This window comes from Anas acuta, chromosome 2, assembly GCF_963932015.1.
Source record: "Anas acuta chromosome 2, bAnaAcu1.1, whole genome shotgun sequence".
NCBI lineage: Eukaryota > Metazoa > Chordata > Aves > Anseriformes > Anatidae > Anas > Anas acuta.
The window spans coordinates 85,553,035-85,579,157 of record NC_088980.1 but is presented as its reverse complement, the minus strand read 5'-3'; the positions used below and the strand labels follow the sequence as shown (position 1 = coordinate 85,579,157).

General features: G+C 35.2%; 1 protein-coding gene across 1 annotated transcript in view; it reads right to left on the bottom strand.

Annotated features, from left to right (window-relative positions):
• Positions 1-26,123, bottom strand: part of ABCA13 (ATP binding cassette subfamily A member 13) — a 191,189-nt gene that overhangs the window by 128,965 nt on the left and 36,101 nt on the right. The window contains exons 18-27 of the mRNA XM_068671052.1: positions 24,030-24,136; positions 22,975-23,093; positions 21,361-21,533; positions 19,691-19,767; positions 19,057-19,178; positions 16,326-16,520; positions 14,084-14,242; positions 8,260-8,437; positions 6,376-6,515; positions 1,289-1,402 (exon numbers count right to left, since the gene is read on the bottom strand). Of these exons, the coding sequence (XP_068527153.1) occupies positions 1,289-1,402; positions 6,376-6,515; positions 8,260-8,437; positions 14,084-14,242; positions 16,326-16,520; positions 19,057-19,178; positions 19,691-19,767; positions 21,361-21,533; positions 22,975-23,093; positions 24,030-24,136 (1,384 nt within the window). The remainder of the gene's footprint in view (positions 1-1,288; positions 1,403-6,375; positions 6,516-8,259; positions 8,438-14,083; positions 14,243-16,325; positions 16,521-19,056; positions 19,179-19,690; positions 19,768-21,360; positions 21,534-22,974; positions 23,094-24,029; positions 24,137-26,123) is intronic.

Below are 26,123 nucleotides of genomic sequence, written 5' to 3'. Positions count from 1 at the left end.
TTGTTTTCGATTCGTTATCTCATTTGTCATGTTATAAGGGGAAAAAATGTATTAGCACTACAAGAGTATCCTGGCATCTGCAAGTCTCGTGCATGTATACTAGTAACATTCCCTACCTGAACTTAGAGTGACCGTTCAACTGTTCAACCAGCCATGAAAGGATTCTGCTTATAGAATCACAGAAGATCCTGAGTTGGAAGGGATCCACAAGAATCATCGAGTCCAACTCCTGGCTCCACACAGGACCACATCAAAATCAGAACATGGGTCTGAGAGAGTTGTCCAAACACTTCCTGAACTCCAGCAGGCTTGGTGCTGTGACCACTGCTCTGGGGAGCCTGTCCCAGTGCCTGACCACCCTCCGGGTGCAGACCCTTTCCCTAACACCCTGACCTTCCCCTGTCCCAGCTCCATGCCATTCCCTTGGGTCCTGTCGCTGTCCCCAGAGAGCAGAGCTCAGCACCTGCCCCTCCGCTGAGGGAGCTGCAGGCCACCATGAGGCCTCTTCTCAGTCTGCTCTGCTCTGGGCTAAACAAACCACGTTACCTCAGTCTTTCCCTCCATGTTTTACCCTCTAGATCCTTCACCATCTTTGTCGACCTTGTATGAACACTTTCTAGTAACATTATGTCCTTTTTATACTGTTGTGCCCAAAACTGCACGCAGTACTTGAGTTGAGGCCGCAGCAGCGCAGAGCAGAGCCAGGGAATGGCCAGCCCTCCTGGCTGCCAGAGCAGCCCAATCATAACAGCCTTTCATGTCTTTCATAAGGAAAACGTCATTTTATTGGTATATTAAAAAGGAAAAAAAAAAAAAAAAAGTAGAATGGGGAAATGGGGAAAAGCCTAGTTACAAGTTAACCTTTGTTTTGTTGTTTTTTTGTTTGTTTGTTTGTTTTTGTTTTATTTTAAACAGTCACTATTTCTGACATCAGTTTTTTTATCAGTTGCATTCAGTGTTGGAAAAAGCAAATGATAAACACACAAGTTCCAGAAGGTATTATTTCCTCCAATCTTACATTTGTTTTAGAGAAGTGCATAAAGCTTTTACTTGTTTTATTTCCCCTATTTACCTGGTAGTACTGTATACTGATTTAACATTCCTTGTAAGAATTTTCAGCTCAGAATTTGGTCAGTATCATACTGTAGGCTCATAAACTAAAGCTAATCTCTCTTTTTTTCAACTCTTTTTAAACCCGTAGCTAGACAGATAGGCAGCTTTACATGTATAGAAATTCTGAATAGATCAGTTAATTGGAAAATAGGAATTCATCCCACAGTTCACCAACCTGCAGCCGTGAGACCATGAGGACATTTCCACGATTTTTAAAAATTTCAGACATCCTAAGCCATGTCTGAGAGTAAGTCTTCAAGTGTTCCACAAAACCAAAAGAGGAATTCGCCTAGGAAAATGAAGATGTGGAGACAAATGAAAAAAAAACTGTGCATAGCAAACTATAAGAAACACGAAGAACTTCAGATCTTCTACAACTCTTTTCCATTTCATTTGATTGTAAATTTTAAGGGTATCCATGTTTTCTTTTTCAGTTTAAAAATGAGAAGCATTTGTTGCAGTCTCTGAATACCAAACAAATCACACATTACAGGATGCCTTTTGTTTATGTTTCTTATCTGAAGGATCATAAAGACCTATCTAATTTATAATGTCTCTTTCATGCAGAATATCATAGATGTGCTTCAGAATACAAGAAAAATACAGTTAGGACATACTTAAAAGAAAGACACTACAGACCACGTGGATCTTTTGTTCTAACATAAACATATTACATGAACTTAAAAAAAAATAATAAAAAAATGTTGGAAACAGTCTGGAAAATAAAGACAACTGACCAAAGATACTCTATTTCAAAATAGTGTTAGAGAGGAAGACCTGAGTAGAGCAAAATATTCTGTGGCCCAGTCAAGCAGAAGCTGTACTTTTTTTCTTAGCCACCAGCAAATAACCATCAATTTTTTCCAGACTGTTTTAACAGATCATAAATGTACTCAATATTAGAAAGTATTGCAGTATGTTTTTGTTTCAATTGGTATTATCAGTCACACAAGTGCATTTAAGAACTAGATCTCTCCATTACAATCTAGCTTTGTTCTTATGGTAGAGACCATGACATTTCCCAGCAAAGATTTTCTCCAATGAGTTGTAAACTGCAACTTGGGAGCACACTTTTTGCAATAATTCCTATTAGAAGTACACATTTTTTTGCCATAGTATTTTTAGCGTCTTTTGCAAAATCCTGCTCCTAGCTCTCATCTCTCCTTCTCTCCCAGAGATGAATACTTAAGTATCAGAAAATACAGAAAAACATTTTGTGGTATTTCTCTCTTCCCATTTGTAGCACAGAAGCCCCCAAAGACAGCCTTGCATGCAGTCTCATTCTTTTTAAGGAATCTATGCATTTAACTTATATGAGATTGCATATTTCACTTTCTGAGGGAGACTGATCCTAAATGTTAAACTAAAGTTTGACATTAAATCAGCTAAACAAGTTTCTCTCTTAACGAGCAACACAGAAACCTCATGGACTGAAAACCCAGACCTGAACATCAGGATCATGTAACCCACTGTCCAGGCTCGATGGTGACAAGCTGAGGGAAACCAGAAAGGCTGAAAGGGTAGCAAAGAGCCAAAATGGAAGATTTCCTTTTCCCCAGCATAGAGCAGGAACATAAGGTAACACTGCAACATGAGGAGATTGAATTTTAATCCATTTTAAATTGTTAGATCAGTCATCTCACCAGGGAGCTCAGAAGAGCTCAGATCTTGGTGTTTCTTGACTTGATTCTGAACAGCACAAAGGATTTTTTTTTTTTCCTGAAGTCACTTCAAAGATCTGCAGTAGCTATAATGTGGTTGTATTCAACCTCCTTATACAAACAGTGCAATCCAAAAAAATCTACTGCAGCAGCATGGATTTTTGAAAAAGAAGAATTTCATATGATGCAGAAGCTTATTTGAAATAAAAGCAGCAGTTGAAGGGGTCAGGTTTTTTGCAAGGGATAAAGAGACTGATTAATGGCAAAATAGTGGAAAACTGAACAAATACATACTGTTTATCAAAACAGTATCTTTCTCAATATTCACTGAGAAAGACCATTTACATGCCTATGTATGCATGCATATGGACTACACAGCAGAAAGGTATTAGAAAACATCCGTTTAAAAGATGAAGTTACATCCAAATGAGAAAAACATACGAACAATAAACTAAAGTTTTGGAAGTTTAACTTTGGAAGTTTAACTTCCTCATTCAACATGGTAGGCCTTTGGAATGTTACCATGTCAATTCTGTCTACATGGAGTACACTTTAGAAAATCTGTCTTGAATTAAAGCAGCAGTAAAAATAATAATAATAATAATAATAATAATAATAATAATAATAATAATAATAATAATTACAAAAAAAATACACCTTGGGAAAAAAAAAAAGTCAAGTAAATTAAAAAAATGAACAATAAGTAGTTTCCAGGACCAGATAACATCCAGCCAAGAATTCTAAAAGAGTTCAAGGGTGAAACAGTTGGAGTACTTACTGTACCATAACTTTCTGATTAAAATTGCCCTTGATATCAGGGAACTGAAGAATAACAAATTCAATGCTATTCTTAAAAAAGATGCTAGGGAAGCTAGAGGACTACACAGACTAATGATTTTGAAATCTCTAGTAAACAAATTTTAAATTTGTTATAATAAATAAATAGAAATTACAATAAAGGATAGCAGTATAAATAGAGGATAGAAGTAAACATAGCTGAGAGATATAAAACATTTGATTTTTTAAAGAGAAGTTGTACCTCAGCTCTCTGGAGAAGTTAAAGAATAAGCAGATAAGGAAGAGGTACACCTCGGCACAGTGTAGATGCAGAGTTTACATGAGCTCAAAAATAAAGTAGACAAATTATAGCAGTAAAGTCTTGGAGGAAATTCTGACCTACCAGTCTTTGGAAGCTGGGAAAGTATTTAGAGGCAGTATAACTTTGCTCATGTGCTCATCAGCAATTCACTGTACAGCCTTTACATGCTACAGTAGGAGTCAGGACTTGAGGCAGGACGAACACAATCTAACTTGGTAAAGTGACTCCTACAAGTTTATGTTTTAATGAATAGTTGGAGTTTGATATTTAATAAAATTTCCCTTCAAGTTCTCTTCCTCCTGGTCAATGAAGATCCATTAAAATAAATATTCTGTGTAACATTTAGGCTGGATATTACCTTTGATTAAAATTAGCCTTGAATATCAACTATGGCCCTTTCGGGACTGAATACTTTTAAGTGCCTTCCTGATGCAAGCATAAATAAAAATGTTCTTTTGAGCTTATTTAACTGCCTTTATAATGACATATTTTAACAGACTGACAAGTCAGGTGTGCTTATGCAAATCCAGAAAGTCTAAGCTGGAATTTATTTCTGAATTGTCTTGTTACTTTTGTGTACATATTCCAACTGTTCCAGTTACAAAGAACTGGATCACAAGTTCAGCTCATCACTGGAAAAAAGTTCAACTGGGAAAATGGGGATCAAAGACATCACACATTGTATTCAGATTCCTGGATGCCAGTTGCCACTGATCATGGTTGCTCTAAGTCAGCACTGCAGCATGCATCTATGATGGCCACAGTTATTTTATGCATCCAAACTGTTGACTTCTCAGAAGGTAAAGCCACCAACCTCACAATTTATCAAAGAATGGTTAGTTGCATAGTCTTGAAACAAAACAATTTATGTGAAAAACTTACAGAATATGTCTTACTATACAATTGTCAACATTCCTTTCAGTTTTAATCCTCTGCTTGTTTTCTTCTAGTAGACAGCTGCCACGTGGTCACATTGTCTAAAGTAAATTAGAACTTCTATTCCAACTTCAGTAGGATTGTGTAAGGGCTAAAGGGTCAGCTTTCAGTAGCTGTTTTTAAGATATCTGGGCCATTATCTTGCATTTGAAAGTTGTTTATGTTGGAGAAATAACTGATAGGCTTGTGTAATATAACAAAAATAAAAATTGTTGAAGAAACTTTCTTAGTAGTTTTGTATTTATATTATAAACAGGCACATGTCTGTAATTGTTTATTAGATGTCAATAATAGAGTGTAAAAAAAAAAAAAAAAAAAAAAGAGATAATACAGATTCCTGAAAAAGCTGATGGAAATTTGGGGATCCTGAGAATATTAATGGACATTGAGGTAGAAACATCTGCCAGAATCTTTGTATAGTTCCAGAGCGTTAAAATATATATGTATATATAAAAATAAAGTTAATTTCATTATGAACTCTACTGATACTTTTAAGAAATCTTACTTGGATTATTTTTTTTTTGTCATTTATCACAACTCATTCTTTATAGAATCTCTATCTATAAAAATCAAGAACAGCTTCATTTTTAGATGACTAAAATTTTTAAGTCTATTATACTCATCTCCAGAGAGGTGACCATCACACTGTACTGCATTTACACAGGAAATAGTTACCATCACATTTAAGATTACTACAGTCTTTCTGTGTACCATTTATAGAGAAGCAATGCTGTTTTCTAGATTTTAAGCAAAATTGTCATTCCTGCATAAATAATATTCTGAGGTAAATATATTTGCAAGATAAATGCAAAATTAGCATAGAACTCTAAGCCATACTTTAGCTGTACTGAGATTTATGATCTCTTCTTTTACATAAGTGCTTCAAAGCTAGTCATGAACAAACATATCTTTATAGATAATTATGCTCAAACCAGAGTACCTACCATACCAGACAGTAAAATTGTTGACTAATATCAAGTCATCAGTGTTAACATATATATGGCAGCTCAGCCATTACTAGTAGTATTCATACTACTAGTGTTAAAACATGATCAGAAAGGAAACCAAGATGCACTGTAGCTTGTTTTTTAATGCAGCTCAGTAACTCCCTCCAAACAGGCTTTCCTTCCCAGGGCATCCCTTCCTCAAAGTTCCCTTTGCTGCCCTATAGAATTCTTATCCTAAAAAAGCTTTTTCAGGGCAAAAACTTACATGTAATAGGTATATTCTGCACATTGATACAACATGTTGTAATTCTGAACATTGATACAATGCTACACTTCTGCTAATGTGTTCTTTTTAATCTTTCCATACAAGGTTTAAGTGACTTTGAACAAAATTACTCTTTTCACTCCAAGGTGAAACCACTATAACAAACAAAATAAAAGTTAAGAGAAATATCAAGCTTCAAGTGGAAAGGTGAGAACTTTAGGGATAGGATAGATCCATTTTTTCTCAAAGGCAATTATCCAGTTGCTTTTACCTACCCTGAAAGAAATGGGGCTTTAAAATGAAGTACAAAGACAAAAATCAATAAACAGAAATAGTGTTTCTTTTGATACTCACCTTCTCTATCACCAGGTCAATCATGTTGATATTTGAGTTGTACAGTATCTTTCCATGTAATAAAGGTTTCAGGAAAGTCCATACCAAAGCCCCATTAGAAGACTGTAAAATCTCCTGATAAAGCTTCAAGCAAAATGGAGCTGCAAAAATAAAGACAGACTCACAATTAAGCAAGTCAATACAGTTGGCTTTTGTTTATTTATTTAATCCATTTTGAGTCTTAATTTAGGATCTTCCACAGCAGCATGCCAGATATTATCAACTATCACTAAGCAATCACTACAGGTCCCTGAAAAGAAATTGTTTAACCACAGTCTAAGATATCATTGAGGTTGCAGAACTCTAAAAATTAGACAAGCAAAAAACAATCAAAAGAGGTTGTCACATTCCTGAAAAGCAACCTGTGAACTCCATTTGTCCTAAGTGCTGCATTAGTGCATTACAGAGTGGAAGGACAAAAAACCTCTGCACAGAAAATGATTTCTGAGGAAAAGAGTCACCTTAAGAAACCAGACTCACCCTAGACTCTCAGTTTTTCTATACCTTTCTATTCCTACTTAAGAAAGAAGGATAACCCTTCATAAATACAGACTTCATTTGCATATTTTCATTAAAACAATAAAATAAAATTAAATTAAAATAAAAAAAAAAAAAAGAAAGAAAGAAAAATGGCATTAGACTATACCACCTAACTTCCTGATTTGAAAAATATAAACATCATTTCTTAACTAAAAAATATTTTCCTACACCAGATTGGGTTATTAGTGTATTAGGGTGGCAGTATATCCTTCAGAACATACACCAATGAAGAGCCCCCAAGATATCCCACTGCACTTGCATAGCACTCAAGTACAGGAAATGAGTTCTCTGTGGGAAACATTTGGATTTAGATGCCCAGTTCATGTGCATTACTTTAAAAAAAAATAATAAATTATGAGTGGATTTAGAAATATGTCATTTCGTGTCATAAACAATTCCTTAAGGAAGACAAGTATTATTGTATTTAATGGAAAACTAAGCCAATAACATTAGAATCCCACCAAAGATAAAAGAAATAATCATCAGAAATGTATCATTTAGAATGACCAGTTTTTTGCCTAGACTTTTACTTTCTTTAAGGAAACATTCATTACTAAGCACAACCATTGCTAAATGACAGGAAAGAATTAAGAGGCTCCAAACTGGCCAGTCAAAAACTGCAATATACTAAAAGACACAGAAGACTTGCTAATCTGAGTTTGCTGTGTTTTTGCCCACATGCAAGTGAACAAGGCTAAGACAGAGCTCTGGCTCCTTACTCAAAGCGCCTGCTGGTACAGCCAAGACTGCAGAAATAGCGTAGGGACACTGAAGCACCAACAAAGTTATTAGAAATGTTAGCATTTACCAGGCTGAGTTAAAAGTATATTGAAGAAAGAGAGCAGAGGTGAAATTATGAGAGAAGAGACTTTCTGGGCACTTGGTAAAGAATGGACATTTCAACTATTAGAAAACTCGTTATCCAGAGGGTTTCCTTATTTTACTGCACAGTACCACCATTGTGTTCACAGAAGGAAAGAAAGCAGCAATAGATTTTCAGTCTCATATCTCAAAGATGTATTTTTAATACGGTGTTTAAAAAAAAATAAATAATAGAATCTAATAAATATATCCCTAAGACAGGAATATTTTTATTCATTATTTGAAAGGATAGGAAACAACCTGAACTACTTGTGTCTCATCACTATTTTCTCTCAGCCATAAAATTTGTATTGATCACTCCTTGTGTTCAGGTTTACAGTATTAGTTGAGATGTCAGATGGTATATAAACATTTCCCCTTAATAGGGAGAAACTTCTGCAAACTATGAGAGTATATAAGCAACTTATCAATAGATTTTCTCACTCGAGTCTTCAGGAATGCCATATTTTGCCATATTGTCTTCCAAGAGTCCTGTGATTCTGGGCATGTCAATGAAGAGGTTTGCGTTGCTGAAAAATGAAGATTCTTCTCTACAGATTGCCTTGATTACAGACTCCAGGGATCCAGCAGCTGAACTTCTGAACTGCCCACCTTGCAAGAACTAGAACAAACAGAAATACAGATGAACCAGAGTTGTTCTTAGTAGCTTCAGGGAGTAGCCCTGGTGTTCTCTCAATATGGCATCCAAGGAGATCAACAGAATTAAATTGTTGAAACTGCCAACAAGAATGAGGGCCTGCTGTGCTCTTTTCTGTTCTGATCATCTTTGTTGCCTGGGGGTGGTGGGGGAGGTATTGCAGTTACCAGGGTACTGAATGAAAGACAGTAGTATAGCCTATTACATTAACGTTTAAAAATACTGTGTACTGGGTAGGCACAAAAGGAATGGAATATCAGGACAACTGTACTAGAGATTCCCTGTTTCACAGTTTCTGCTCTTCTGGTAGATGAGTCCTGTCTCACAAAGCAGAAACCATAAACATTTACATATGAATGCTTGCAATGAAAACAGTTGCTAAAAATAAAAAGAAGAAAGAAAAAAGTGCATATGCTATGAAAACCCAGTTTTCAAGTACATCTTTTACCTTGTTGAATGTACTTCTAGTACATTCTAGTTTTTGTATATCTCAAGTCACACCAGCATTTACAACTGCAATTTGCTCATGACTAGCATGCATCTAATGAGGAGAGCAATCTGACTACTTTTATGGCTTAAGAACCATCATTAATCATATTCCTAGAATGTGCAACTTCATTTTTCAAATTACGTGCTCAGTTGTAACTGGTAATTCATGGAAGGCTTTATAGGTGCATGGCTGTAGGAGGATACAACTGCAAGGCAACCTGCTGCAAAAGTATAGCTGAAGGATATATTGGCCCACCTGATATTCATTACTGTTGCAGATGCATGTCAAGAAAACATAACTGGACTATCAGATATCATTTTAAGACTGCACAACTGGCAAATAGGAAAAAGATTTTAATACATTAACAAAATATACTTAACACTTAAATGAACATTTGATTCACTGAAAAAAGTTGTGGGTTTTTTGTTAATCTGTTTTTGTTGTTGTTGTTGTTATTTGAGTCATTTTTCAAAACAGTACAGCACTTTGCATAAGCAATAAATCAGTTTAGAGATTATGCTGTTAGAAACTTTTTATTGCTAGCAAATATTATTCAAAACTCAGTGTTGGTTGCCACCAGAACTTGACTGGCATACACTTTCTGCATACCGCATAGTAAACAAGTGGTATCTAGATTTCATATTGTCATCATCTAGCTCTTGAATTTATGTTATGGTATAGGCTTCAGTAGAGCAATAAACTTGATGCACAATGCTGAATAAGAGTGGTTTTGAATCCTTATTTGTGACTATTTGTACCAGAAGGGTAAATGTGGCTTATTGCAGTCAAAGAGCACAAACTTACTAACTAATTCTGGTTCCAATCAAAATAACTTGAAATTCAGATAATGAATATTTATGCAATGAACTGCCACCAACAGACTGAATCTACTTACTGTCTTTCAACTAAATATCCACTGACTCCATAACATATGTTTCCTAAAAGTTTACTTTGATAAAGTAAGAGAACTATATAGGATGTATGTTCATAAAATATATATATATATATATATATATATATATATATATATATATATATATATATCTTTGATCCACATTTTCTAGTTTAAACTAAATAAAGTAGGTAAAATCAAGGCTTTTAAATCCAGACAAGTAGCCTCCCACAAACAAAATAAGCCATTTGCCAACAGACTCATGGAAAACAAAGATTGGCAGATTAAAAGGCTATTCTGGAACTGGATTGTCAAATGGGCACAAAAAAATCATAGCATAGGGACTTCTGACCTAATTGGACAGTGGAAAGAATATTATTAGGAAAAAAAAAAAAAAAAAAAAAAAAAGATAAATAAAAATAAATTGTCTGGAGTAGAAATATCAACTATTCAATAAAGCAAACCCAAAAGTCAAGCCAAATTACATACTGCAAAGCGAATTTAAACAAAGTCATGATTATTACATGAAGAAATGAAAGAAAAAAAAATGACATTTTTCCTGGAAAAGCAGAGGGAGATTTAAAATAATTCAAATTTCAATGAAACCAAAAAGATAAAGGAAAGAATGCAGAGAAATAGATATTCCTAATTCTGCAGAGGCATAAGCAAAACAAAGCCTGTATTCTACTGAAAATTTGTAAAATTTACATGGCAACGTTTGAAGCACATCTATACTCAATGATGAGTGACGCAATGCCTCAGGAAATAATGGTTTAATAAATGTTTAATATGGCAAGGTATCACAATACATTTTAACAGGGAGAAGAGTTGCAGACAAATACTATGTGAAGTGTAGAATTTAATGCATTTTCAAAGTATTGTTCCAGACCAACACAATACATTTATTTGGGAAGGCAGGTGAATTTGCTGAAAAAGATTTGAGCTATCTCTAATCTAGGTAAACCCTAGAACCTAGTTAACCTTCTTATCATAGAAAACATTGATTAGCATTCATTCAATAACTATATAGTATGTAAAGAATGGTCTTGCTACTGCAGGGATCCCGTTAAAAAGAATGAAAACACTGTATCACAGATAAGTTACTAGTGGTTTTCTTGAGACTGACCTTAAGTCCATTGTAAAGAATTTTTAGCCCTGAAAGGAGAAGTGAATTACTGAAATTTGCTACAATCTAAAATCAGAAGGCACTCAGGGGAAGTGAATATCAAAATACTATATGTGAAGATACTGGTTACCTGATTTAAAGTAAGCCAAATATGATACCCAGTGCAAATTATTATTTATCAGCTGAAATCATTATTTGCTATTATAAAATGAAGTTTACCTGGGTTTGTTACTTATCCTTGATGAAATAAGAGACACAAATATATGAAGCGTATGGAAAAGGTGAATGCAAGATCAAGAAAGCCATTTTAGCAGCCATAGCCATGAATGATCAGAACTACAAGAGTCACCAGCCATCCTTGCTCTCAAAGACTGTACAAATTCCTTATTGCCAGCATTCAAGGTTGACCTTAACACAACATGTGATGATGTGGATGTCTGAGACAATAGCAAGACTATTATAAGAAAAATAAATAAATAAAAAACAAAAACAAATGCAAAAAGAAATCCATTTAACCTAGGAAAACAGGGAAGGACTATAACTAGCCTTCTACAAACAGGCGGGCAAGTCAGAGACGTTATAATTGCTACAAGACATTTTTGATACAAGAACAAATGTACTAGCCAGAGATAAAATTAATTCAGAATTTTACACATTTATAACTCCAGGAGGCTTCCTAGTAATGATAGTTTTAACACAGAACTTGTTAAATTTAGCACAGGGATTACAGAATGAGGTTGCCTTTCATTAAGTGACAGTATTCAGTAATTCAGCAAGTCCCCTCCAGCCCTGGGCTTATCTATTCATGAGTAACAAACAGGCCAAAACTTCACATTGGAAAATAAGCAAATAATTTCTAACAGCAAGCAAACAAGCTAAAATCATGATTGAAATCAGCAGTGTTTTTTCCTCAAGGGAATTATCCATTCGCTCAATACAGGTAACAGCAGAAAGCGGCTCTGTATTCGAATTACTACTGGGTGGCAAATATTGAGTTTTTACATCATCTTTTATTACAACGTGTAACACACCAGTTCAACTTCACATTTTACAGATATTCAAATAATATTTCTTACTTTTCATTTTGTTCTTGAGAAAAAAAAAAAAACTATGTGCATAACTGTTGTTTTTTGTTTTGTTTTGTTGTTGTTTTGTTTTGTTTGTTTTAAATTATACTACAACATTTTTTTTTTCAATACACAGTTAAGGAAGGAGAGAATCTATTTTACTCTGTGTTTAAGGTCCATATATTTTTACTTTAAAAAGCTTTAAAAGCTTTACATATTTTATTCTTATTATTATCTTTCTAGGCCACTGAAACACTTTGCTTTTGGTCATCATGAAAGTAAAAATCCAGAAGAAGGAACTTCCTTGGAAATTGAGGAAAATATTTAAGAAGAAAGGTTTATAAACCTTTATAAACCTTTTTATAAACCAGGAGAAAGGTCTGCATTTTAGCAGCACACTTATTTAGTAGCACAAATCAAGCCACTATAGAAAAGACAAGAAGGAAATAAAATAATCAAGAATTAAAGCTATTTATTGGAAAGCAGAAAAACGCAATTGAACCTGAAACAGAAAAGATACTTAAAAGTAAACAACTTTTACTAGTTCATAGGAGTTGGAGACAGAAAGGTCCTTAAAAACATCACATAGTTAATTTATTAACAAAAGAAATAGGCACTGAGTGTTTGAGTGTTTTAATCCTCCAGAAAAGATTAGCTGACAAAAACAAACAGCAATTTCTAAAAAAAAAAAAAAAAAAAAAAAAAAAGCTAAGGAATTAAAGATTATGTGATTATGTCAGAAAAAAAAAAAATGTAAAAAGGAACAAAAATTCTGATATTAAATCTGTGCTATTTTGCAGAATAACAGGGGTTGCCATAGAGCAAAGATTAAAACTGAGACCAGATGGCCCTCTGCTGTTAGATTTATTCCTTTGCAAACTTTTTTCAATGACCTTTTGAGAAATTCTATGATATTTCACTCTGTAAAGGAGACTTCCTTTGTGGGAAGGAAAATCTTAAATCTGGCATAAGCAGACCTAGTTAAAGAAGAATAGAAAAGATGTAAGTCTCTGATGAAAAGCATGTATCCGAGAAAGAGCTACTCCAAAGAACAGAGGCTAAATAAATATAAAAAATATGCACAAAGCAGGATTTTACAATATGCGGTTTAGTCATACAGATTAGTAGCTCATGAGAACATTCAAATCTCTAGGAAAAACAGTATGTAAGGCACTGTTTATCAGGTATGGTAGTCACATTTTGCAATGTTTACCACTAAGGGATCTTTAGAGTTTAGTGCAATTTTAGACTCAACCTTGTCTTCCACACACAGTAGTAAATCCATAAGGTAATGCCATAAGTAAATCCATAAGGTAATGCCAGAGAGGTCAGTGAGTCTTCTTATGGAATTGGAACCTCCTCAAAAGGAGAGATCTTTTTCCTGATTTATTCAATACTAGATACATCATTGTGCTAGCTCTACAAATGTGCACAGGAACTATCCTTAATAGCAGGGACAAAAGAAATATCATCTCACTTCTGGCAACCTTTAATTTTAAATAGCAAACAGAGCTATGACACAAGAGTATTAAAACAGACAAAACAAGAATTCTAAAATTCTAAAATTCAGGAATTCTAAATTTCAAAACAAGAATTCAAAACAAGATGTGCTGATCCAAGAACTGCACATCTTATTCCTTAAAGTTCAAAGGTATTTCTTATTAAACTAAGTAGATGATAGATAAGAAATAGCTTATTCATTTAAAAAAAAAAAAAAAAAAAAAGTATGTCTATCTAGTATGTCTAAATCCAAATCACAGATAAACATGCAATATTATTAATCAGTAGCTTAACACTATATTAACTCTTTGGCTATGCTCTCATAAGTTACCAAAAAAAGTTATTACAAACAACTCATTGATGTGGTCTCAAAATCATCAGCGTGCTTGAAAGAGATCAAGGTATATGGGCTCTCTTTTCTCTAACTTTCTAGGATAGAATTTCTACTAGTGTTTCTCCTTACTTAGCATACATCCCCAAAAAGGCAATTTTCACAATGGGAATTAAGTCTGCACAATGAAAATCATACACATACCTGCTGCAATGTGTCAAGCACACCAATGTTCTGAATTGCTTGGAGGAACACTGGAAGGTTTTCCATGATATGCTGGACTTTATTGAGAAGAGAGCTGATACTTGAGACCACATCCAGCAATGTGCTTAGCACATCGCCCATCTCAGATGGTATCTTATTCTTGAAAAGAAGGAAAAATTATGGCAGTAAATTCCAAATAGAAAAAGAAATTTTAACCTTCAATGACACACACAAAATTATTCTGTTTCTAAAACTAATTACAAAACACTCCTGCAAATCGTTTAACAAAGCTCCCTAGTACCCTAAAATTCATGTAAATAAAATTTCTCTTATGTTAGAACTGGCCTATGACATACAAGTAATTAGAATACCAATAATACATATGTAAATACAGAGCTGAAGAGCTGTCCTACTCAACTTCATGCTAACAGCATCTGCAACATTCTGTCCCTTTGGAATTCAGTGTAAATGAAAACCTTTCCTTCAACAGGTTAAGCGTGTTCAATGCAAATAGTTTAATATTTTTAAAATAACTTCTAATTTAAATTAAGTTTAGTAACCACTTTAGTTGCTTTAGGAATCATGTTAGAAAACACACTTTACTAACAATCTGTTCCTCCCTTACCATGTTTCATACATGATGTTTTTTACATGAAATAATTATGTGCTTTTCAGACCCCACTTGACCAAAGTCCAACTGGCCTTTTGCTTTTGCCACCACATGTTTTGACAATAAGAATTTTCTGTCTCTCCCTAATTTTTATAGGCCATTTAAGATGTTGTGATAATGCAGACTGATTTATCAAGTTACCTGCCTATGCATGATAATAAAAACAATATAATCTCATTATATACTTCCAGCTGCTTCCTCTGATTATCTTTATTTTATCCACCTGTATTTGACTAAGATACTTCCTACTATAATAATGTCTGTTCCTAATTTCCTTCTCAGGCTTCACCTGCTTTCACACATTCAAAAAATAAATATAACATAATAAACTTTCATTTGAATAAAACATTCCAAAACTTCCACAATAATTTAGGATGAGCTAATAACATTTTTTATTGTGTACTAGGAATTCATTATGCTTCAGCAGGGTTCAATAAAAAAGCCCATCTGAAAGAGCACTGTTTTCTCTTCTTTTTCTTCCACTACCTCCCATAATAGAATCCAGGATCTATGGCTTTTGAACAAAATGTTCTTCCTCACTCTGCTATAGCTGTCTTTCAGCTATTTGTACTTAACAATGACCCCAAAAGAGATGAAGTAAACAACTGCTATTTACTACAAATTCCATCTAATAATTTTGCTCTTACAAGTAGAAGTACCTCACTGAAAACCTACATTAGATTCCAGATTATCTAGAATTATACAGACAAAACAGATTTGCTGCAGACATCTTCATCCCCTTTATTATAGTTTTGGCGCTGTATTGTTCTCATTATTTTCTAGGAGTATACATACACTGTCTGCCATCACCATCAGTCTTCTAGGATTCTTCTACCTGGGTAAATAACTACAGGGCATTTTCAGTTGGATTAGACTGAGTAGATGCCAACAGACACTGTTGCAATCACAATCATTTGGTTGCATTAAACATTGTTAAGGACCACAGAGAGGTTATGAATCAAGTTAAAGTCACCTGTCTCAGGTCACATAAAATATGCAGATTTTGCCCTTATAGAGAGACTTATCCTGAGAGCTGGAAAAGAATATTTATATTTTTCCTGAAGGAGCCACTTAAATTCTGTGTGATTACCACTACAAATAAAATGTGTTCCAGAGTGCTATGATTTCTTCCTAGGAAATAAGTTTGCAATTCATGTAATGTGGGTTTCTATGATGGTTTCAGTTTCAATGATGTCAAATCAGTGTTTCACACTTAGAGATTAAGTGACTAATCCCATGAACTACAAACTCTGCTAAAGATTAATAAAAGTACATCTCTGACTTTCTGTTTTCTCTAATGTTTTCATAATTAACTCCTCAGTGATAATTATCCTGAGGAATCATAGTAGGATCTACCACTCCCATTCAACTGTTAGATTTGTTTTTGGAGCTAAATAAAGACAAAAAGCACCATGTGGCCAGTGCTTGCTTCCACACATAAAGGACATCTGAAGCAACAACTTTCATTACATTCATTAACTGAATTATTCATTTGTGTCCCTGCATGCTTTAGACCACCTTCAAAAGAAAAGTATAAGAACTGAATGACTTTTCCCCCCACCCTCATCTTACCGTGTAAATGATATGACGTAAATTCAAATTCTGTATAATCAGTACAAACATGGTATACATGTCCAGTGCTGGTAAAGAACATAATTCTTCTACTGCCAGAGAAGTTTTGTTGTTTTCAGGTAGCTTTAGCAACAGGCTAAGTACTTCTTCATCACATGTTCCAGTTAAAGCTCCCACAAAGGCACTGTAAAAATCCTATCACAGTGTATATATATCAATATTTTTTCTCCCCAAAATGCATGACCTTGTTTTATAGTCAATAAAATGAGAATTTGTCACAGTAGCATAACAATTTGCAGTTGTCAACAGAACTGAAAGAATGAACTATACAGCTCTAACAGATTGGTATGTTCTCACTTTAAATTCTATGTGCCTATAAACAGATAAAATATATTTCTTATAAACATTTATTTTTTCATTTTTGAATAGGTCAATAATTCATTCTATAGGCACTGATACCATAAACAGGTGTATTAACAATGCTTCCCATTCCCATTCTATCAGATATACATCTTTGTAGCAGAAACACCTGAAGATCAAAATGTAGATGTGTGGATCATTTTAAAATCAAACAATATGGATTTTAAAAATCAAACAGTATGGACTTATTTCAGAGGGCACACACAAAACACTTAGGGATGACAATGTTCACTCTGAGCCAGCTCACATTTCTCAGTTCAACACTCCTTTGAAGTTTTATTATTTAACACAGGAAGAAGAGACAAAAGCCCAAGCAGACCTTGGGTGAAACTACAATAAAGACTCCTTGGATTACACTTTTCTTCTTACAAATATTTCACACAAACACTGGCAGCCCAGATATATCAGTACTCAGGGCATCCACTCCCCAGGATGGAACCTCCTGGTGTACTGCCTCCACTGAATACATCTGCAGCTGGTATCAGCACCCAGTGAGGAAGAGGATCCCCAACAAAATCAAATTGGGAGCCACAATTGGTTGAGGCATGCAACTTAATTCTTTAATTCCTATAAACATTTTAATCTGCAACCTACTAAATTTCAGATTATTTTTCTATAATTTTGTCTTTGTGATTCCAAAGCACTTCCTATATTTTTAAAAATTGACATTTTGTGTCTGTATAGATACCAGAATATGAGTGTAGATGTAATTCCACTAGCAGCATAAGAGGTTACTGATTTGAACTTCTTGTTTTAAAGGAAATTTGATTCATGCCCCACAAGAACATTACAGTTTCACTCCACTGTTAATTCATTTAGTATTTTACTTAGTAGATCAAGTCCCCCTGAACTTTCCTTGCAGCTTTGTGAGTACCAGAGCTATGCCAAACTCCTATATTCAGTGAATTAATGCTTATAATCTTGAGATTAAAAATTTTGAGCTGATTTTAAATAAAATTCCATGGCAATGAAGATGGCCAGAGCATAATATTGAGGCAGAAAGGTTAAGCGCAGCAAGTATGCAACTATAGTAGGCAACTATCCCAGAAGCAAGCACATTAGTACTATACAATCACAGAAATCCAGGGCTTCAAGGGGCTTGTGAGTATCACGAGGTTTATCTGACAGTGGCCATGTAAACCACAAACGTAATATACTTAAATTATAGCTTGAAAAAGTATTTGTATATATTATATAATCACTAAGAGACATAGGTTTTAATGCTCCAGTTGGACTGAGGGAAAAATTAAGCGCTTATGCGCACACACAAAAAATATCTGTGTAAATATGCAAATGTGAGATGTGTGCATATATATCCAAACTCTACATAGTACACTGGCAACAAAAAAAAAAAAAAAAAAAAAAAAAAGAGAGAGAGATAATAGAAAATTATTTGAAAAGTCAGTCAATTAGCATTATTATTCCAAAAGATCAAAGGTGCACAAAATCCCATTTAACTGAATCACTTCCAGATGACTTCTCTCATTACCATTTACCGGTATTAAAATAACAAGCTAACAATAAAGGAAGCCACATTGCCAAAGGAGCAGAAGAACAAATAATCTACAAGTAGTTACGATTGTTTGAACTGCTTTCTTCAATAGACACACTCATGAACAAAACTTGCACGGGTTTTTGCAAGTGGAGCACTACTGCCATCTAGTGGCTGCTTGATCGACCTGACCACTTTATACCAAATGTACCTCCAACTCTTCTGTCACACGGGCATTAACAGGAGAGGGAACATGCAGTCAGCTAGAAGCTTTCATGATTTCTACTATATGATTGCAGGGATCACCAGAAACAGCACCAATGTCAATATACACAGTCCTTCACTCAGAAAACTTACACGATCTCTTTATTTATTGTCTTTATTGTCTTTAGACAATACTCAACATAAAGTAAACAGATAAAAAGAAGGTAATGCAAAATTCAAGTGAGAATATAATGAGGAGCACACCGAGTAAAATAAAACAAATCAGACTACTCTGTATTGCAAGACTCAGAAGTGGGAAGATGAAAATGATTTATTCAGAAGTCTCACCTTCTCAACACTACCAAGATAGCAAAGCTCAAATTCAGTGTCAGCACAAACGAGTGCATGAATCATATTTAGACAAGACTGATGCTGTAAGTTTTACTCTTAATACTGTAAGTTTTTCTCTTAATGCTTCATATTGTTACTTTCAACATGTGACAAGTAAAAATAGAAGACCCCACACATACAAGTTGGTTTTTTTTTTTTGTTTTGTTTTGTCAGAGTAGGCTATGTGTCAACCCGTTTATTTAACACTTCTTTTTGATCTTTTACCTTTGAACAAGAGATACTGGCATCCAAGATTGTACTGAAAGTTTCTTCAGAAATGTTGACGGAAGAAAGAATGTCCAGTCTCAGCTCAGTAATATTCTGCACACAGTCTTTGACTTTCATACCTGGAAGAGAAGAAAAACAATGCCAACAGTATCGATCTAAGTTCCCAACAGACTGTAGCCACCTCTCTAGAGTTATTCTGAGAGGTCACAAAGGGCATAAAACTTTCATGTCATGTAATTTACTTCCATATCAAATTTAAAGGTCATTCTTATGCCAGATTGAAGGGCTTGTGCATCTATTTGCATTATCCTAACAGAGCAAGGGTTACCACACAACCCTGTATTATGAGAATATATGAAAGCAGTGAAGCAGCCTTTTGTCCTTTAGTCCTTTAAGATTTTCTTCTTCCACTAACTTGAGTCCTCTCTTCTCTCCAATGACTCACCGCATATTACTGAACAGGCTAAACTATGCTGTCATGTGTTAGGGCAAGCACATGAACCTGTATAACACTGTCAAACTCCATAAGCAGCATACCTTTACAGTTAAATAAACGATGACATTGTTTTGAAAAAAAAAAAAAATACAGCACTGACTTTCAAAAAAATAACTGAAGAAAACAATAACTTACCATTCAAAAGATTAAAACTGCTGAGAAAATCTAGCACAGGATTTTCTGACAACTGTAGCTCCCAATTTTCAGCCAACCTGAAATGATAGCCTTAGATTCACACTTTATCAGAACTAAGTCATTGACTTCAGTATGTATTAAAAAAATATTACAAATAGTGAAACAGACATAAATTGAGGCAAAAGTGTCATGTTACACTGTGCACACTGTCCACACGCCTTTCCATGCCATGCTTATTTTTAATAAAATTTAAATTTATTTTTTATAAACTTAATAAATTTTAACCAAGAGATAAAAAACCCAGGGATACAAAGCACTGCTGATCCAAACCATAGAATCATTAATGTTGGAAAAGGCCTTCAGGATCATCTGGTCCAACCATCACCCTATTACTAATGTCACCCACTAAACCATGTCCCTAAGCACCAGGTCCAGCCTTTCCTTGAACACCCCCAGGGATGGTGATGCCACCATCTCCCTGGGCAACCCATTCTGACTCCTGACTATTCCTTCTGAGAAGATAGGAATTTTAATTTCCAACTTAAACCTCCCCTGGCACTCAAGGCCATTCCCTCTAGTCCTATCACTAGTTACCTGTGAGAAGAGGACAACCCCCAGCTCCCCACACCTTCATTTCAGGTAGATGTACAGAGCAATAAGGTCTCCCCTGAGCCTCCTATTCTCCAGCCTAAAAAAAAAAAACAGTTCCCTCAGCCGCTCCTCATAGGACTTGTGGTCCAGACCCTTCACCAGCTTCGTAGACCTTCTCTGGACATGCTCCATGGCCTCGATGTCTTTCTTGTAGTGAGGAGCCCAAAACTGAACACAGTACACAAGGTGCAGCCTCACCGGAGAAGACTAATGAATTTAGTCTATCTAATTCTACTTCAAGTAATGCAGAGTATAGACACTCCAGATATTATTTGCCATTAAAACACTGGATGCAAGTATATGGCCTAAAAGAAGAACATCCAGGCTCGCGTTCTTCCATGTTATTACAGCAATTCACATTTAAGCCTATTATACAAATAATCAGCTATACTAGAACAGCAACAGTTATAAGGGCCACTTTTAACTGACAATTCATTTGAAATAATCTATCACAGTAGTTTTACTTGTTCATTTAAAATCTACTATTTTTTTCACAACTAAAAAACAAATATTTGAAATTATTCAGCTCTCAATCCTGATAGTTTACAAGCACCATCCCATGTTTCTGACTGTCTGAACTGACCTGAATGTTTAATGTTTTCTGAAATGTTTAATGTTTTCCAGCTGCTGAGAGGACAAGGGCATAGCAAAACAGCTTTAAATAATAAACATATATATATATATTTATATATATATAAAAATAAGATAACAAAATTTTGAGGTAATGGAAAATAATTATTTTCTTAGTTGTGATTTAAAGCATTTCTTGTGAAGCAGCAAGATCTGTTGCAAGTGCTCAGCAAAAGCAAAAAGGCTTTTGGAAATATCCAGGATTTTACCAAACTGGAAACTAAATAATTTGTGCATTGTATCTGCTCAACTTTCAGCTGCATGAACAAAGCTTAAAGAGACTTTGATTAAAAGTATTTCTCCTGTAATTACATAATTTATAACATACAAGCACAAAATAGCATCACTAACAAGAAACATTTTGAGCACCAAAACGTAAAAAGCTTTACATTTGCAAGCGTCTCTGAATGTTCCCCGACATTAGTTGACATTCACAGCTGCCATCAGTGGTATTCTGTAAGGCTCTCAGGAAATTCTCCAGAGTATTTGAAAGTTTCTGGTTTATATATGCCATACTCTCACAATCCCCCTTGTTGAAAGCAAGCCACTTTCTTTCAATATCCTGCAAAACACAGTGATCAATTTTTTAGCAAATTCATGAGATCATGTTATTTTGTGAAGTAGAAGGTCTTGGCAATCAAATAAAGGCATACTTTCAAATGAGAATGTGGGTAAGGTACTATTCATTTATCCATTGTATTTGCAGCTGAAACCGGACCAAAGGTTTTCAAGAGCCACAGAATTCTCAAATATTTCAGTTTTGAAAACAAGTGTGCTTGTGAATTTGGTTTAACATCAAGGATGTTCATCTAATAACAGAAATGCCAAAATTTGTGAAATTTCATTTCAATAAAATGTTTTGATAATTTTAGGCTAACCATTTTTTAGTTTTCTTAAATAACTGGTCTAAGCATCACTTTCTTTTCAGCAAACTGAAAATTCTGGATACCCATGTAAAAGACATTTCTTGTATTATGCTTTGCATAGAATTCAGGAGAAAAGTCAAAATTCACATTTCTGATCTTGCTTTATTTTTTAATTTTTTTGCAGAAGTATGTCATGGAGTACTGGAGACTCCAAAAATGCATCTCTTCAGCAAAAGACTACTTTGAGATCTGAGTTATGTTTCTGACATCTTGTTTACATTAAAATATTGAATTTCTATTCATGTCAGCAAAAATCTCCAGGTAGACAGAGTAAAGACTAGAAAAGCTGTTTTATGAACAGGGGAAGTAAATTTTGTCCTAAAAGCATGAAGCTAGTATTTTCTATGTGAGTGTATATGCAAGCATGCATGCACGTGTCTGTCTGTGATATCCAAAGGCCCGTTTCCTGCATTGGACAAGTGACTGAAATGCTAAATGTTACTTCTCCCAACTAGGACTGCTGGAAATTTCATGTACTTTTAAGAAAAACAAAAACTGACCCCAACAGATGATGACAATTGCTATTTTAGCAGGAATGACTCTGGCTAAGAAGTCTATTTGTATTTAGCTTGATCTTACATCTGTTTCTGTAAAGATTTAAAAGAATAAATGTACTCTTATTCATAAAATTAGCAGTATCACAATATTTAAAAACTAAAATGATCTGCTGTTTGGTATTGAATGGTGTTTTAATTATTCATGATACAGTAGTTTTAGTTATATTTGCAGCTGTCAAAGCACACTAATATATAGAATCATAGAATCATAGAATATCCTGAGTTGGAAGGGACCCTTAAGGATCATCAAGTCCAACTCTTGACACCGCACAGGTCTACCCAAGTTCAGACCATGTGACTAAGTGCACAGTCCAATCTCTTCTTAAATTCAGTATACCTAAGAATTCCTTCTATGTATCACAGTAAAACTCCTCAGAACTATATCCATATCAACCTTAGCTTTGTAAAGCCAATATGGGAAGCAATCATTCAGACAACAGGAAAAAAATACTCCTGACATTAGTTCCCAAAGTTTAATGCATCTGTACATAACACCTGTAGGTGTGGAAACCACTCAAACCTGGTAATGATCTTGAACCAAATTGATTCCTTCAATGACAGAGACAAGTAAATGACTCATTATGTCATCTTTACACTTTGTGACAACACAGAAAAGGTTGCTGGTGACAGCTGGTTCTTCTGCAAGAGAAAATGTCCAAAGCTTAATCAGTTAAAAATAAATAATCACTGTCATCAGATTAAAACTTGACCAAAAAAATGGGGACAGAAAAGTTTTTAAAAAGAATGATAGCTAACGGCACTGAGAAATATTTCTGGTCAGATTTATTTTCCATTAAAGAACAAAAAAGGCTTATTTGATTAAATTCCCATTACTGTTCTCCATAACATAATACAAAATTATATGCTTACATCACTACAGAGCTTTTCTCAAAGTGCTGGTCTTGGGCACCCATATGTAAAGAATAAAACTAAGGCATTCAAATGAGAGCAATTTGTTGAAGGGTTGAAGGTGAAGTTATTCAGCTACAGGTAGCCAATCCACTAACTCAATTTGGCTCAATCCAAAGGCGAAACTTCATTTATACACTTGCCCCATTTTTCCTTTCTATCAGCCATAAGCTGCATTTAAAAAAAAAAAAAAAAAAAAAAAAAAAAAAAAAAAAAAAAAACCTAGCTCATTAAAAAACTGCTGCAATTTGATTCAATTCACTAGCCTAACAGCAAAATGTCCAGTAGAAAAAGATGAGACAAAGCCTAAATGCCTATGCTGGGTTTGAGAGTTGAATCGAGGATGAAGAGGTCCTAGTGTGTCAGAGCAAGTGCAGGAAGAGGGGACATGACTAAAAATGAAAGAAGAGAGGAATAGTTGCAAGACCTGCTTTCACTGAGATTTTAAATCAATGTGGCCATTCTGAAAATTATCCCTTTATGTGATCTGCGTCAAAAATATTTTCCTGTGTCATTGCTAGGATCATTTTCCTGCATCAGTGTGCTTGCCCTACTTGACATAACCTAAATTTACTGAATTTTACAAAGGGTTGCTCATAGTAAAGTCTTAACACTACACTACTAACATATATGGTGACACAAGCAGTCACTACAACAGTAACCAACCTGAAAAGATTTTAAGAATATTCAAAATAGCAAACTGCAACTTATGCAACAGTTGAACACTAGCAGGTTGTAAACTTTCCTGAAGAATCTGGCATATCTTAGACGCTCTGTGGAAAGATTAATAAGAAAACATTATAAGAAAACAAGGATATCATAGAATATTTTCAGTAAGTGACACCATACAATTACAATCACAATGGATCGTGTTAGGATTTCAAAATTAACAGTTATATGACTAGCCATTGGTCTGACATGCTAGTATATTTGTCTGAACTATTTCAGAATCAGACCGTAAAACTTCCAAGTAACAAAAAGAAAAAAAAGCAGGTTTTCATCAAGGTAAAATATGATCTGATTTCTTAAGACCTTAGGAGTGCAAAAAAGTACTCCAGCAAAATAAGCAAAATCATAACCATTGTTAAGTTAGTTTGCAGAAACTCAGAGCTCTAACATTGCTTTTGATCTTTCAGTTGCCTGGGCTAACACTGACCATTAGTCTGACATATTTGTATAAAGTGGCTCGTAAAGGTCTGAAAAACACATTGGAGTCATGTATCATCTCCATTATGCTGCTTCTTTGTTGGGTTATGTCAGTAGAAACAGTAGTCCCACAAGAAAGACACCCTACAGATCTGTGTTGCAACCAAAGCAACCGTCTTGTGGGATTCACTCACTGAGTATTACTTAAAGGCAGCAACACTTGTCTAGCGGTACTTTTATTATATGAGTTGTCAGTAAAGGTTTCCCAGAAGGAAAGTTTCCTTTGCTGCTAGATTACATATTACAGGAACCTGTCAAAAATGATCTTGGGCTGAATTTTCCTCAGAAAATATATTTGTTAAACTGAATAACTTTATATGTGAGCATATATTATTATATGTATGAGTATATATAAAAATTAACTGTATATCATAGAATGATAGAATGGCTTGAGGTGGAAGGGACACCAAAGACCATCTAGTTCTAACACCCCTGCCATAGGCAGAGATACCACCCACTAGATCTGGTTGGCCAAGGCTCCATACAACTTGGCCTTGAACGCCTCCAGGGATGGGGCGCATCCACAACTTCCCTGGGCAACCTATGCCAGTGTCTCACCACTCTTACAGTGAAGAATTCCTTCCTAATGCCTAGTCTAAATTTATCCTCTTTTAGTTTAAGACCATTCCCCCTTGTGCTATCATCATCTACCCAAGTAAAGAGTCCCTCTCCATCCATTTTATAAGCCCTCTTTAAGTACTGAAAGGTTGCAATGAGGTCTCTCCAGAGCCTTCTCTTCTCCAGGATGAACATCCCCAGCTCTCTCAGCCTTTCTTTATAGGAGAGGTACCCTCTGATCACCTTTGTGGACCTCCTGTGGGTTCATTCTAAGAGGTCTACATCTTTCTTGTGCTCTGTACCCCAGACCTGGATGCAGTACTCCAAATGTGGACTCGTGAGGGCAGAGTAGAGGGGCACAATCACCTCCATCGACCTGCTGGTCACTCCTCTTTTGATGGAGCACAGAATGCAGTTGGCCTTGTAGGCTGCCAGCGTGCACTGTTGGTTCATGTCAAGCCTTTTGTCCACCAGAACCCTCAAGTTTCTTGTTGCAGGGCTGCTCTCAATGAGTTCTTCTCCCAGACTGTACTCATGTATGGGATTGCCCCAACCCAGGTGCAGTACCTTGTGCTTGGACTTGTTGAACCTCATGCGGTTCACATGGGCCCACTTCTCCAGCCTATCCAGGTCCAGTTGGATGGCATCTCTTCCTTCTTTAGTATAAACTACACCACTCAGCTTGGTGTCATCTGCAAACTTGCTGAGGGTGCACTCAATTCCAATGTCTATGTCATTGATAAAGATACTGAAAAGCACAGGTCCCAAGAGAAACCCCTGAGGGCCATCACTTGTCACTGGCCTCTATCTGGACATAGACCTCGACATACTATCTGGGTGCAGCCACTGAGCCAATTCCTTACCCACTGAATGGGCCACTCTTCAAATCCATATCTTTCCAATTCAGAGATTAGGATGTCATGCGGCACTGTGACAAAAAAGCTTTACAAAAGTCCAAGTAGATGACATCAGTCCATCTTCCCTCATCAACTGATG